The 13482-nt window shown below is 29.0% G+C and overlaps 1 protein-coding gene across 1 annotated transcript; it reads left to right on the top strand.

Moving 5' to 3' along the window:
- Positions 1-67: 67 nt before the first annotated feature.
- LOC107069130 (lachesin) lies at positions 68-11802 on the top strand (the record flags this gene model as incomplete). Its single annotated transcript, XM_015326148.2, has 6 exons — positions 68-86; positions 594-713; positions 5278-5409; positions 5707-5823; positions 6287-6457; positions 7156-11802. Coding segments are annotated over 6 exons (990 nt in total), but the record flags the coding sequence as incomplete, so codon positions are not given.
- Positions 11803-13482: the final 1680 nt, after the last annotated feature.

Here is a 13482-nt window from a genome sequence, read left to right as displayed (position 1 = left end):
AGACAGGTATGCTGTCTATCGTAGTACCACCGGACTTTGTATCAGAAGATACATCCAGTGACGTTAATGTTGGAGAAGGTGGTCAGGTTAGCACCCACTTTTTCACACACACACACACACATCTAATAACTATATTCAATAATCCCACACTATAGTAAATGTGTAAATCCTTAAAAAAAAAGAAACATCCCATATACGTATAGAAACTTACTCTTGGCATAATTAATTTCATATACAAAATGTAAACGATTTTAATACCCTAACAAACGTAATACACGTAAAATAATATTATAATAATCCTAAATAGTTAATACATTAAAACCCTTTGAAAGAAAAAAAAATCACTCGATGCAATGTATACTACTAATGTTTAGATTTCAAACAATCTTGAAATTCAATCATTCTCTTTATTTATCATTCCTCCTCCTCTTTCTTCTTCCCTCTTCATATATCTCGTTTCCAATTGTAGCTCGAATGTTTCGAGTGGTTCAAAAGTAACGAATATGACCAGATAGTAGTACATAGGGGGCTATTAGCATAACGCAATAATAAAGTCTATTCTATTTATAATTCCGCTTTCATAACACGTACAGGTGAAGTTAACGTGCCGTGCAAGAGGCGTTCCCCGCCCCGCGTTCTCTGGCGTAGAGAAGACAGCAAGGGTATTATAATTCGGGAACCAGCAGGAAGTGCTTTGAACCAGAAGTCTCACGGTAAGATTTAATATATATCCTACCGTTTCTCCATGTAAAGTAGAATGTACGTATAATTGTGCTCTCCTCAGACGCAATCGTGCCACTCGTGAATATTCAAATGTTCTCTTTCTCTCTCTTTCTTTCTCTCTTTCTTTTTCTATCTCTCTCCCTCTCACTCACTTTCTCTTTCTGTCTTTCGTTTATAAGTACCTACGGAATAATTACCAAGAAAATTTAATTAACTTTCTAAAACAACCGATATCAACATTTTTCCTACAATAGTTTAACAACTAAGGCTAACTGAGTCTTAATAAGCGATTTCATGAATGGCAAATCACTGATGGCTTTTACTTTATCTATATATCGACCCAACCTATATATACATGTACGTAAAATTTATTATGTATTTATTAATTTATTTATTTAATATCTAATTTAATATTATATATTATTTATAATGTTTAATATAAGGTTTTATTTGATATAATGAAATTGGATAAAATTCGTAAGTATATTTATAATCATGTAAATTAATAATTAATACTCGTCGTGTTTTTATGTTAATTTAAATGTCGTAATTTTTCACACAATATACACTCATCGTAATTTCCAAATCAAGGCCATGCAAACGCGTTCCGATTTGTCCTTTTGTTATCTATATATACTAATTATCCCCCCTCTAGTCTCTTTTTCGTATATTTTTCGTAGATAGTTTTTTCCAAACTTCTCGGTCATTTTCGAACATAAAAAAAATCCAGATTATTGTTTTACTTCCGATAGGAAATACTCGAGAGATTTAAGTACCATAAACTCTTACAAATAAAACGCATGCGTTCTCGTCCAGTGATAAACAGTCTCTTTCATCCTACAATAAATTATCACACACTCATACTTTTATCACTAAAACGCGATAAATAAGTAATAACATTTCCTTAACAGTACTTATAAGGAAATATTTCTAGAAATATCGATACACACACCCTTCTAATACTTAACCACTTCTCGTTATTTACGTCTTAAGTTTCTTTTCTTTCATACGAGACAGAAAACACCACCTCTCTGGTAAGTCTCAAATTTTCTCTCACCCTCACATGTAATACATAGGTATATATTACACACATGTTATATCATATCAAATATTTTATATGATTTTAATCGACTAGCCAAGTGTTTATATTCATTCAAAATGTATTAGTTCGAATTATATTATTATTATTATTATTATTATTGTTATTATTATTACATATTTTATATTTAATATACGTTAGCTTATAATCAGGATTATAATTACATGGTTTTAGATTGATATTACTAATATATATTTGAATGATTATTAACATTTGTAATTTTATTCGATTGAAACTTACTTTTCTTTTTTTTCTTTTTTTGTTTTATTTTCATTTATATTACATTATATTTTCGAATGAAATATTACGAGGAAACGAGGTAACGCAATGTTGGAAACAATTAATACGAGATTTACGTGCGCGTGACTTACATTATATACGAGAGAGTGAATGAGAGAGAGAGAGAGAGAGAGAGAGAGAGAGAGAGAAAACACAAAATTACGATCGATATATTCGCATAGGAAAGAAGTTTTCTATTTAAAGATTCATAAAATAGCGAATCAGGATTATATCGACTATTAAAACCACCCTCCGGTACTTTTTTAAATATGTATCGTCCTTTTACCATTTAACGTTAACCGGAACAAAAAGGATAGAAAAATAAAATGAAGTAAAACAACAGAGAAAGAGAGAGAAAGAGAGAGAGAGAGAGAGAGAGAGAGGGAATCAACCGAAAAAAAAGAAAAAGAAACGATACGAGCTTTTTCATTTTCCAGCCTTCCCTCTCCCACTCTCAACCTCCTCATTCTCTTTCTCTTATTTTTTTTATATTTTAATTTTTTTATTAAGTGAAAAAAGTTTAGCCTCCGTTCATTCGAACACACAAGAAATAAAAGAAAAAGAAAAAGTAGAAGAAAAGAAGTAGAAGAAGAAGTAGTAGCTTTCATTTTTATTATATTATAATGCTCCAGAATGTGAATTCAAAAAAAAGTTTCTTCTCAAGGTAATATTAATAAATCAATTATTCTTCTTCCTCGAGAACTTTATTTTTTAAAGTAATTGTTATTTATCCGTTTATTTCCTCCGTCCCCTCCCCCTCTCCCTCTTATTATAAGAAAACAAAAGTGAAAAGAAATTAATCGATTTATCAAATCACTTATAAACCACCGTCAAACCTTCCCTACTTACTCAACCACTCTCTCTCTCTCGAAGTATTTCAAATAAATTGTGGACTTAAAAAAAAGTTCATCGTATTATTTTCTATTGTAACGATATAATCGAACAGATTTGATTGTCAAGATTTTCTTTCATTATTATTATCGTTTTTGATTTTATTTTATTAGATCGATCTATCGAGAAAATATTTGTTTGTTGAAAACAAACATCTTTCTCTCTCTTTTTGTTTCTTTTGACAGTCTGCAAAGACTCTTCTCGTTCCTTTCTTTTCTTTTCTTTTCTTTTCTTTTCTTTTCCTTTTCCTTTTCCTTTTCCTTTTCCTTTTCTTCCCTTCCTTCCGGTTTTGAACCCGATGTAAACGAGGTACTTAGTATTCACAACGGCATGGTGTTACTAATGGCGGGCAAATTCCGTTGCACTATCAGACACAGTTGCAGCACGATGTATATGACTCGAGACATTGCGACACATGGCAAGAGCACTTTTATACTTGCAACGAAAGCAGAACCACCCCCATCTTCATCCTCCTTCCTACCATTCAGTATAGTTTCCACTATCGGACCACTGCTACTACGATAGCACTGATTTTTCAGTCATTATTATGCGAAACACGTTTACCCTTCTAAATCTTTACGATTGACCTACGCCAACCCCTATCACCACCAATGCCCTCTCTCTTCTACCCATAAGAATAAGACAAACGTTGTACTAATAATTAAGAATATTTTTTGTTTGTTTTTAAATACAAATCGTTTCCTGGATATTATACTAAGCTTGAAAAAAAGAAAACAAAATAAATAAAAACGAGAATCGTAAATAAATATTCCGTAAATAAAAATTTTGCAAATTATTTTCATCATATTTGTTATTATTTTTTTTTTTTGTAAATATGAAAGAAAGATAATTAGATTATTTTTCTTGTATTAGAAAATAATTGAAATCATTTGCTTATTTAAAACAAAAACAAAAATCCCCCCTAAAAAATTATATATATATATATATATATCTTAATTAAAACAGTGATACTTGTATTGTTTTTAAAATAATAACAACTTGTTATTGAAAATTAATCTTAACGAGGTATAAAATAAGACTAAAAAAAATATAAGTATGCTTAATTTCTAAAAAAAGTAAAATAAAAAAAAAAGAATTAAGTCTTGCATTGTTAAAAGTATCTAATATTGTTTTATTAAAAAAAATTCAATGAAAAAAAAAAAAGGAAAAAAAAGAGAGTAAATGGAAAAATGTTGAGAACACGCGGCGGCACCCCCATAGCCGTTTTCGTAAGAGTAACGCGTCCTTGCTCTTTTTCCATCCTCCTTCGAAGAGGATAGAAGAACGTTGCTCCAGCACTCACGCAAGATCTTGAAAATGTTCACGTCTACAAGCTGTCCTTCTCTATTCTCTCCTCCTCCTCCTCCTCCTCCTCCTTCTCCTCTTTCCCAGCACACCTCCTTGTCCTCCTCCTTCACGCTGTCGCGGATTTCAAGCCGCGGATCTTCTCAATTTAGCTGAAAATCTGACTTTGGTCTTCTACTTGAGATTACGTTCAATTCTAAACCGTCTTGTGGTGTGGCATACAAACACGAGCCCCGCTTTAATGAGCCATATACCTCGCGACATCCTCCCCCTCCTCCTCCTCCTCCTCCTCATCATCATCATCTTCCTCCTCATCCTTTTCTTCATCCTCGTTCTCATACTCTCGACTAGGATCTCCCTTCTCGTACTCCTCAACGTCCTCTCATCGTTGTTGGTGGTGAATCACAAGGAAACTCTTGCACGGTTTAGCGGTTAACGCTTTCCCTCTTCTTGATGTTACCGTCGTCCTATCAACATTTTCTCTCCCTCGCTATCACCCTCCTCCTCCTCCTCCACTTCTTCCAAACATCTCCCACTTTTCCTACTCCCCCGTCCTACCGTTTCCTCTTCGAACTACTTAACAATGGAAAGCATTAAGGTGACTTAATAGTCACGTGCTCTCTTTCCTCTCTCCCCTCCTCCTCCTCCTCCTCCTCCTCCACCTCCTTTTCCCTCTTTTAACTCTTCCTCTTCCTTTTTCTTTTTCGAATTTAAGCGAACACACTTAGATAAACGCGAAGACAACCTGTCCTTTCTCAAAGTGTTATCATTTTTCTTCCTCTACTTCTACTTCTACTTCTACTTCCACTTCTTCTTCTTCTTCTCTTGTTTTTTTATTGTTCTTGTTCTTTTCTCGCTTGTTGTTATTCTTCTTCCATTTTTAAAAAATCGCGTCTAAGCACAAGCGCGTGCTTTTTTTTCTGTTGTATTTTAATTTTTTTCCACCCATATCTTTTTTATTTTCTTCTTTATTTTTTCAGTTTCTGAAGTAATTCACGGGGAGGAATTAAAATTAACGAAAATTTCTAGGACCGAAATGGGCATTTATTTGTGTATCGCCAGTAACGGAGTACCACCGACGATTAGCAAAAGAATTTCTATAAACGTTCATTGTAAGTAATTAAATGTAATTTAAATGAAATTCTCTTCTGCGTACAAAGGTTTCTGAGGTTTTACTCACCGAGGCAAACTGCATCAGAGTTTATATACTATCCATGAAAAATAAGAAACTAATGTGTTAAATACTAAATATATTGCATGGATGATTTATCCAAATAATAACTAACTTCGATCATATTTTATAGTAAATTGATTTATATATTAATTAATAAAACTATCTTAATAATTTGATAAATTTTCATTAAATAATTATTTTTGTAATTAAATATATTGATTATATTTCTTTTCAGTTCCTCCTTCTATTCATGTACCTAATCAACTTGTTGGAGCACCTTTAGGTACAGATGTTGTCTTGGAATGTTACGTCGAAGCATCTCCCATGTCGATTAATTATTGGGTAAAGGAAGGTATATAAACATATTTCAAACGATATCTTTTCCATTTTGATTATATTTTTCATTTTTATTTTTCAAAATTACATTACATCAAGAAAAATGTAATATCAAATCTAAGCACACAATAATATGAAAAATAATACGAATTGGAATATTAATTTTATATTTTATATTCAGAATCATTAAAAATTAAAAAATTATCTATTTAAAAGAAACCAAAAATTATTAATATTAAAAATGTCGGATAAAAGAAATTAATTTTTTTTTATTTAATAATTATTATCATTATTAATACTGCTACGTTTGATTTTGATCGAATCTTGAAAAAAAAAATTAAGAAAAAGGATTTACTTGAAAGACGTAAAAAAAAAAAAAGAAAAAATAGAAAAAACATTCGATAAAATCGAAAGATGATTTTTAATATAAACAAATGTTGTATATTCCTCACTTTTCGTTTTGTCTTTGGAAAAAAAAGGAACGATGTTAATAACCAGTACGCAACACGTAGTCGAGATGTCCGAAAAGTCACCATTCGAAGTACGTATGACACTGTTGATAAAGAATCTTCAAAAGGAAAACGTTGGAACGTATCACTGTGCAGCGAAAAATTCTCTCGGCGAGGTTGACAGCACGATTCGTTTGTACGGTAAGTGAAAAAACTTAACTCACCGAGAAAATAATAAAAAAAAAAAATGAAAAAAGAAAAGAAAGGTAGAGAAAATAGATAAGAAATAGAAAAGGATAAAAGAAGAAATAGAAGAAGAAGAAGAAGAAGAAAATGAGAATGAGAGGAAGGATAGGAGAATAATGGAGAAATGTATTGAAAACGATATGTCTCCTTTCTTCTTCCTTTATTTATTTCTTCATTTCTTTCTAACTTTCCCTTTTCTTTATTTATATCTTTCTTTCTTTCTTTTCTTTATTTTCTTTCTTCCTATAACATTTTCTATGGACACAATAATCTTTCAGAACGATTTATCTCTTAACAAATGTCTTCTTACTTCACATTAATTTTATCTTATTTAATTTTATCTTATTTTATTTTATTTTATTCCCAATATTTTTTTTTGTATAATCGTCATTGTATTCGTACATTTATTCATTCATTCATTCATTCATTCATTTATTTATTTTTATCGTTATTAACGACACAATAATTTTTTCGAAACAATTCGTCTTGCAAAAAAAGCCAATATCATTTTTATTACATATTTATTTTATTTTCTATTTATTTTATTAACAATTTTTTTCATTTATTATCACCACCTTTTCATTGCATCGTTGCATCTATTTATTTATTTATATTGTTACTGTGTCGTTATGTTACTGTCGATTCAATTACAGAAATACCAGGACCAGCTAAAACGGAACTGGCTACATGGTCTTCCATATACGACGATGATAATAATAATAGGATCCCTTATGGTCAAGGAGAGATGGATAAGACGGAAAACAATTCTGCTCATATGGAAATCTCTCTTTTACATGGTTCGAACCATCACGCACGACTACCACCAACTTTGGCTACGGAATTGCCTACCTCCGTCAAAATTGGCAAAAATCGGCCAACCGTGAACGTATCCTCCTATGCTACAGATTTCACCATCAAACATAACACTTTACTTTTATTATTATCATTATTATCATTATTATTATTATCGTCCTCATCATCCTTTTTATTATCATCACCAACACCACCATCCCCAATACCATCATTATTATCATCATCATCGTCATCATCGTTCACGATTACTGTGACACGGTGGTCACAGTGATGACTATATGATTATCAAAATCCTAGAAATCGAACTAAACTGAACAGCTGATCGTTGAATTTAATAATTTATTCAACGTTGCATACAGGTTTGCATATGTATATCCAACATTAACAATCATCATAGAAAGGAAAAGAAATTTGTTTAGTAAACGTTGATAACAAAATTGATCATCATCATCATTATCGTCGTCTTTATCTTCCTTGATAATTATTTTATTTTGTTTTTATGAATATAAGAGATGCTTCCTCATATTTGTATAAATTAAATAATTTCGAGAAAATGATGGGGGTTAAACAAAAACGAAAAAATGAATAAAAGAAAGAGAGAGACACACGATGAGCTTGTTAATACCTGTTGGGGGAAAAACCCATTGAATGTGTGTATAAGTAGGGTACATATGTGAAACGCGTTTTCGCCTTGTAACATAATATCAAATTCGCGTTTTTTATTATTCGAGTTTCACAAAACCGACATTTCTCACTATAAGAACAAAAGGTTAAATAATCGCATAATCTTTTGAGCTCAAATTTATTCTTTTTTATTATTATAATATATATATATATATATATATATATATATATATATATATATATATATATATATATATATATTATATGTAGATTATAGTAGGATCATTAGTTATTTTTTTTAAATCAAATCTGAGCATTTAACAAAAGTTAACTTTTTAATTGAATATTATTGTTAAACAAATATTGTCATCTATATTTATATGTTTGATATCTCTTTTCAAATTATTAAAAATAAGTTAATACGATTGAATTGTTGTTCGTTTGAATTGTAGTATGGTTTAAAAGTTTTTCTTTTTTTTTTTTTTAACAATTTTAAAAAGATTTATCTAAATAACTCAAACTGTAAACTTAATTAATTAAGCTTGTAAAACTTTCTGAGAAAATAGTGCAATCGAGTTTGTAAAATTATTTTAAAACTTTGAAATCCATTCTTCTTACGTTCAAATATGTTTGAATATATTTAAATGTTGAATTGATTTAAAAATAGATTATAATAGTTTAATACTTGATTTTCGTTTAAAATGAAAAATAGTTAGACACGATCGGTGAAGAAATTAAGCAGAAGTAAGTATTTGTGATATTATTTAAAAAGTTTATTTAGTTTCTTTTTCTTTCTTTTGCTTTTTTATCTTTTCTTTTCTTTTTTTTTTTGTTTTTTTTTTTTTTTTTAGATAGAACAAATGTGCTCAGATCTGGCTTCGACTAGAGATGATATTGAGTTTTCTGCGAGAAAGATGTTGGATAGCTAGTTTCTCTGAAAGAGTAATCAAAGACTGAAGAAGAAAGAAGAAAAAAGAAGATCAATTAATTGTCACTCGCAAACACTTTTAACCGGTTGACGATACTTTTTTATGAGTATATTTATATTTTCTTTTTCTCTAAAAAAAATTTAAACAACCGTAATAATCACTTTTTAAACGTACACCATCTCATATATTCTCTTGATTCTTGTTTCTTTTTTTGAATCGTTCCTCGTGCGATTTCTTTTCTTTCTTTTTTTTTTTTTTTTATATAATACATTAATAAAAATCGTCCCAACAAAAAATGACGCGTAATTCCTAGAAGAAAGAAAATGAAAAAAAAGAATGATTTAAAAAAATAATATAATACACTGTGACACGATTTGTAAATACGTTTTCTTTTTCCTAAGTAATTGAAACTGAAACTAATTAGATACACAGAGGTAACACGTTAAACCTGTGTTACTATTTGTACACACGTTGGTTTTCTTTTTTGTTGTTGTTGCTGTTGTTACGTGTTAGAGAGTAAGGGTAGTTGATTTGTAATGAGGGATAAAAGAGTAAATAAAAAGAAAAAGAAAGAAAGAAAGAAGGGAGAGGAAGAAAGGAAACAAAAAATTTGGAATCATCATAGTCGTCACCGGTTAAGGGTGAAAAGGAAAAAACAAAGAGAGAGGGTGGCTGTGAGTAACGCGTCGAAGTGGACGCCATAATATGTCAGGGTAACTTTAGGATAAACTTTAGTACTTTCGAGCTACTTCCAACGAATGGTGTCTCATTCTTAGCGTAGATAGTTTTTAACATTCTCCTTTCTAAGTTTTATCGAGGAAAAATAAAACAAAATAATGTAACTATCATCCTCCTGTCCCGTGTCCCTTGCCCCTGCCCCTTATAAACAAAAAAAAAAAAAGAGGAGATAGAAGGAAAGAAAAACGTTGTCAACGAAAAAGAAAAAAATAATAAATTCGAAAAGTGCAACAAGATAATAATATGATACATTAAATTTGTGTTACTAAATGTAGCGCCACACGTCGAGGACAACGAAAATTATCACCACCAACCCCCCATGTCCCTCCCCCCCTTAAGAGAAATAAAGGGGAGAAAGAAAGTAACAGAGTGAACGAAAAAATAATTCATTCACTTGCAACATGGTGCAATTTATCGTATTTTTAATTTTTTTTTTTTAATTTTATTTTAAATTATTTTTTTCTTTTTTCTATATAATTGTAAGAATAACCACTTCTAGATCAAAGGTGATCGAAAAAAAAAAAAGGAACATATCTTTATATCTCTCGATTATGTATATAACAAATATGATTTTTAACGACGATAAATTTGTATATTTCTCGATGCTAACATTCCAACAAATTTCCAAACCCCTACTCGATAATAACCCTTAAAAAAAATAAATAAAGAAAAAAAGGAAAAAAATCGTTCTTCCTTATATCGTCGTCGTAATCGTCGTCGTTGTGTTATTGTATTATTGTTAAAATGAACAATATATAATTACGTTCGTTGAATCAAATGAAAATTAAACAAAAAATTATCTCTTATATACTCTGCTATAACGCGTATGGAAAAAAAAAAGTTCGTTGCAATGATCAATATTAAATCATGTAAATTACCTCCTACCCACCCCCCACTCCCGCCCCTTTTCGATATATTATAATTATCATTAATAAAAAAAAAAGTATAGATAACGTATACGTAGAGAATTTTTGTCGATGTGCGATTGTAAGAACATACATATATATAAAAAGCAAATATTTTCAATGAATGCTTGTAAAACTCTTTGAGAGTAAACGACGATAGAAAAGAAAAAAATAAGAAGAAAATGAAGATAATGATGAGATATTATACCTTTTGGTATGTATTGTATATATACATATATAAATATAAGTATAATAATTGCGTATACATATATACGAAATATTCATCGAGAATTATAGTGAATATATTATATAATATATTGTACGTACATTTTGTTATTCTTTTAATAATTTTTATACGATACCATTTGGTTATTTATAAAATGTTATATTTTCATTATTATAATGAATATTTTTGCAACTATTATCGAATTGGATATATTATATTTATTGTGAAAAACAAGAAAAAAAAAGCAGATAAGATGTTTGTTTAGAAATTAAACGTTATGGAAGCGGTCAAAAGTTCTTGTACTTTTTGATGATTTTTCAAAATTAATTATTATTTTATTTTTCTAAGAACTTTTTAAGCTTCGTAATTAGATTTCTAATTTTACAATATTAATTTTCAAGTTTTAAGATCTTAAAATTAAGACGATTAGTCGAAACGTTAGGAGAAAGAATAATTGATTTTTAAAATCACCTAAAAAGTTTTGACCATCTCTTTTGTAATAAAATGAGTTATCTCGTAAGATAAAATGAGAGAAAGAGAGAGAAAGTGAGAGAGGAAAAAACAGAGGAGGGAATAAAAAGGGAAGAAAAAAAAAGAAAGATAAAGAAAAAAAGTTAAAAAAAAAAAAAAAAACTTTGTTCTACGTGCTTTTAGTGCTTTTGCTTATGGACCGAAGAAAGATGAAGCAAAAAATGAGCATATCTCTCTCTCTCTCGCTCTCTCTCTCTCTCTTTCTCTCTCTTTCTCGAAAGTTTTCATATATTAAAATAATAAGAAGATACATATACATACATGGAAGATACGCATCGTCGTCGTTGTCAAATATTCAGCTATGTATACCTCGCATAATGTTCATCTAAAATGTTTAAAAATCGACACAATGCCTTATGATTTATTATGCATAGGCCTATACATATATATACTTATTAGTATTTGTACATACTATACATACATACATACATACATACATACATATATATAAGTCATGCATCATCTTATAATAATACGAATTGTACGAATGTGCATTGATTTCTATAATGATATTTATTTTCTAATTAGCAAGAATGATTTTGTTATTTTTATTACATATCTTTGTTTTTTTTTTCTTTAATTAATTTACATACAATTAAAATATATTTCTTCGTGTTGAATTTCTCGCGACGTGTGTGATTTGTATAAACGAAAAAAATATATAAAATATAATCAGTGGCTTCCTGCTAGCGTAGTCGTATAATTATGCGAACATGTTGATTTTTGTTTATAGTAGATATTATAACAAATTGTTGATATATGAAAAATGAAAAAAAAAATGTTGGAGATAATATGTGCTTTCTAAAAACAAAACAAAAGAAAAATATATAGATATATATATATACATATGTGTATTTCCTATAAGTTGGAATCTTTTTTGTAAAAACGAAAAGAAAAAATCGAATTAACCAAAATTAGCTCTTGTATCGTTTTAATATCTTTTTTATTCCTTAAAAATATCTTCAAGGATGTAGGAGAAAAAAAAAGAGAATGATTATTCAAAAAATATAATTCGTTTATCGAATCATGATTTCGGATGTGGATTGTTGAAAGAAAAACAAATTTCAATAAAAAAACAAAATGAAATATATCTGACGCATACAAAAAATATATTATCATAATAATACATATCTATATATTATACGTGTAATTATATATCACATGCTTTTTTTTTTGTATGTCATACTGTTCGAAAAGTAATTTCATTTTTCTCAAATGGTAAGTGAAAGAGAACTTTTTTTTATATTCAGAAGCAATGACAGTTTAAATAATGGCAATAATGTATATTAATTCTTTAATTTTAATTTTTTGTTATCACTATTATTATTATTATTATTATTATTATTATTATTATTATTATTATTATTATTATTATTATTATTATTATTATTATTTATTTATTTATTTATTATTTATATGCTGGGAAATTTTGCGAATAATATGAAAAGTAATATAAAGAGCGATCAACATGAATAACTAAAATACAACAATAACGCGTGACACATTTTTCATTATAAAAATATATATATATTTGAACCACGTTCGAATGTAAACACTTTGACGTATAGGAACGATGATAGAGTACTAAAAAAAAAAAAATTAAAAAAGTAAAAAAAATATTTAAAAAAAGAAGAAAATTGAAAAAAATAAAATAGGGGGGAAAAAAAAGAAAACAAAGAGGTTGTTATGCGTGAAATAATCTAATTTTTGTAAACGTAAAAAACTCTTTAGGTATAAACTGTGCGGGCGCAGTGTTCGTGTTAGTTTAGCAACGGCCATTATGTGTTATATGCGATATTTGCAGCAAACGAACGAACGAACGAATGTACGAACGAATGAACCAACTAACTGCTAAACGAAAATATTAAATACAAAAGAAATAAGAAATGAAATTTTAAAAAGCAAAAGGAAAAGCAAAGAAACAAACAAACACAATTATCGACACATTACGATAACTGTATCTCATTGACAATACGTGTTTATCATACTAAACGTCGCTTGTACTGTAGCATCGTTAAAAAGATAAGAAAAGAAAAGAGAAAAATAAAAAATAAAAGAGAGAGATAAGAGTTGTGTGCGTGAATGTAGATATAGGTGTGTGTGTGTGTGTGTGGTTAAAAATAAGAGAGAAATTCAAGATTTCACCTTCGTTATAGAAATCAACGTAATACCCTTTTCATTGTATTACAAAATAAAAATCAATTAATTAAAAAA

This window comes from Polistes dominula, unplaced genomic scaffold, assembly GCF_049000335.1.
Source record: "Polistes dominula isolate Pdom_NZ unplaced genomic scaffold, Pdom_raw_medaka contig_73, whole genome shotgun sequence".
NCBI classification, from domain to species: Eukaryota; Metazoa; Arthropoda; class Insecta; order Hymenoptera; family Vespidae; genus Polistes; species Polistes dominula.
Note: the sequence above shows the minus strand (reverse complement) of the source record. Positions and strands in the feature narration are given on the sequence as shown.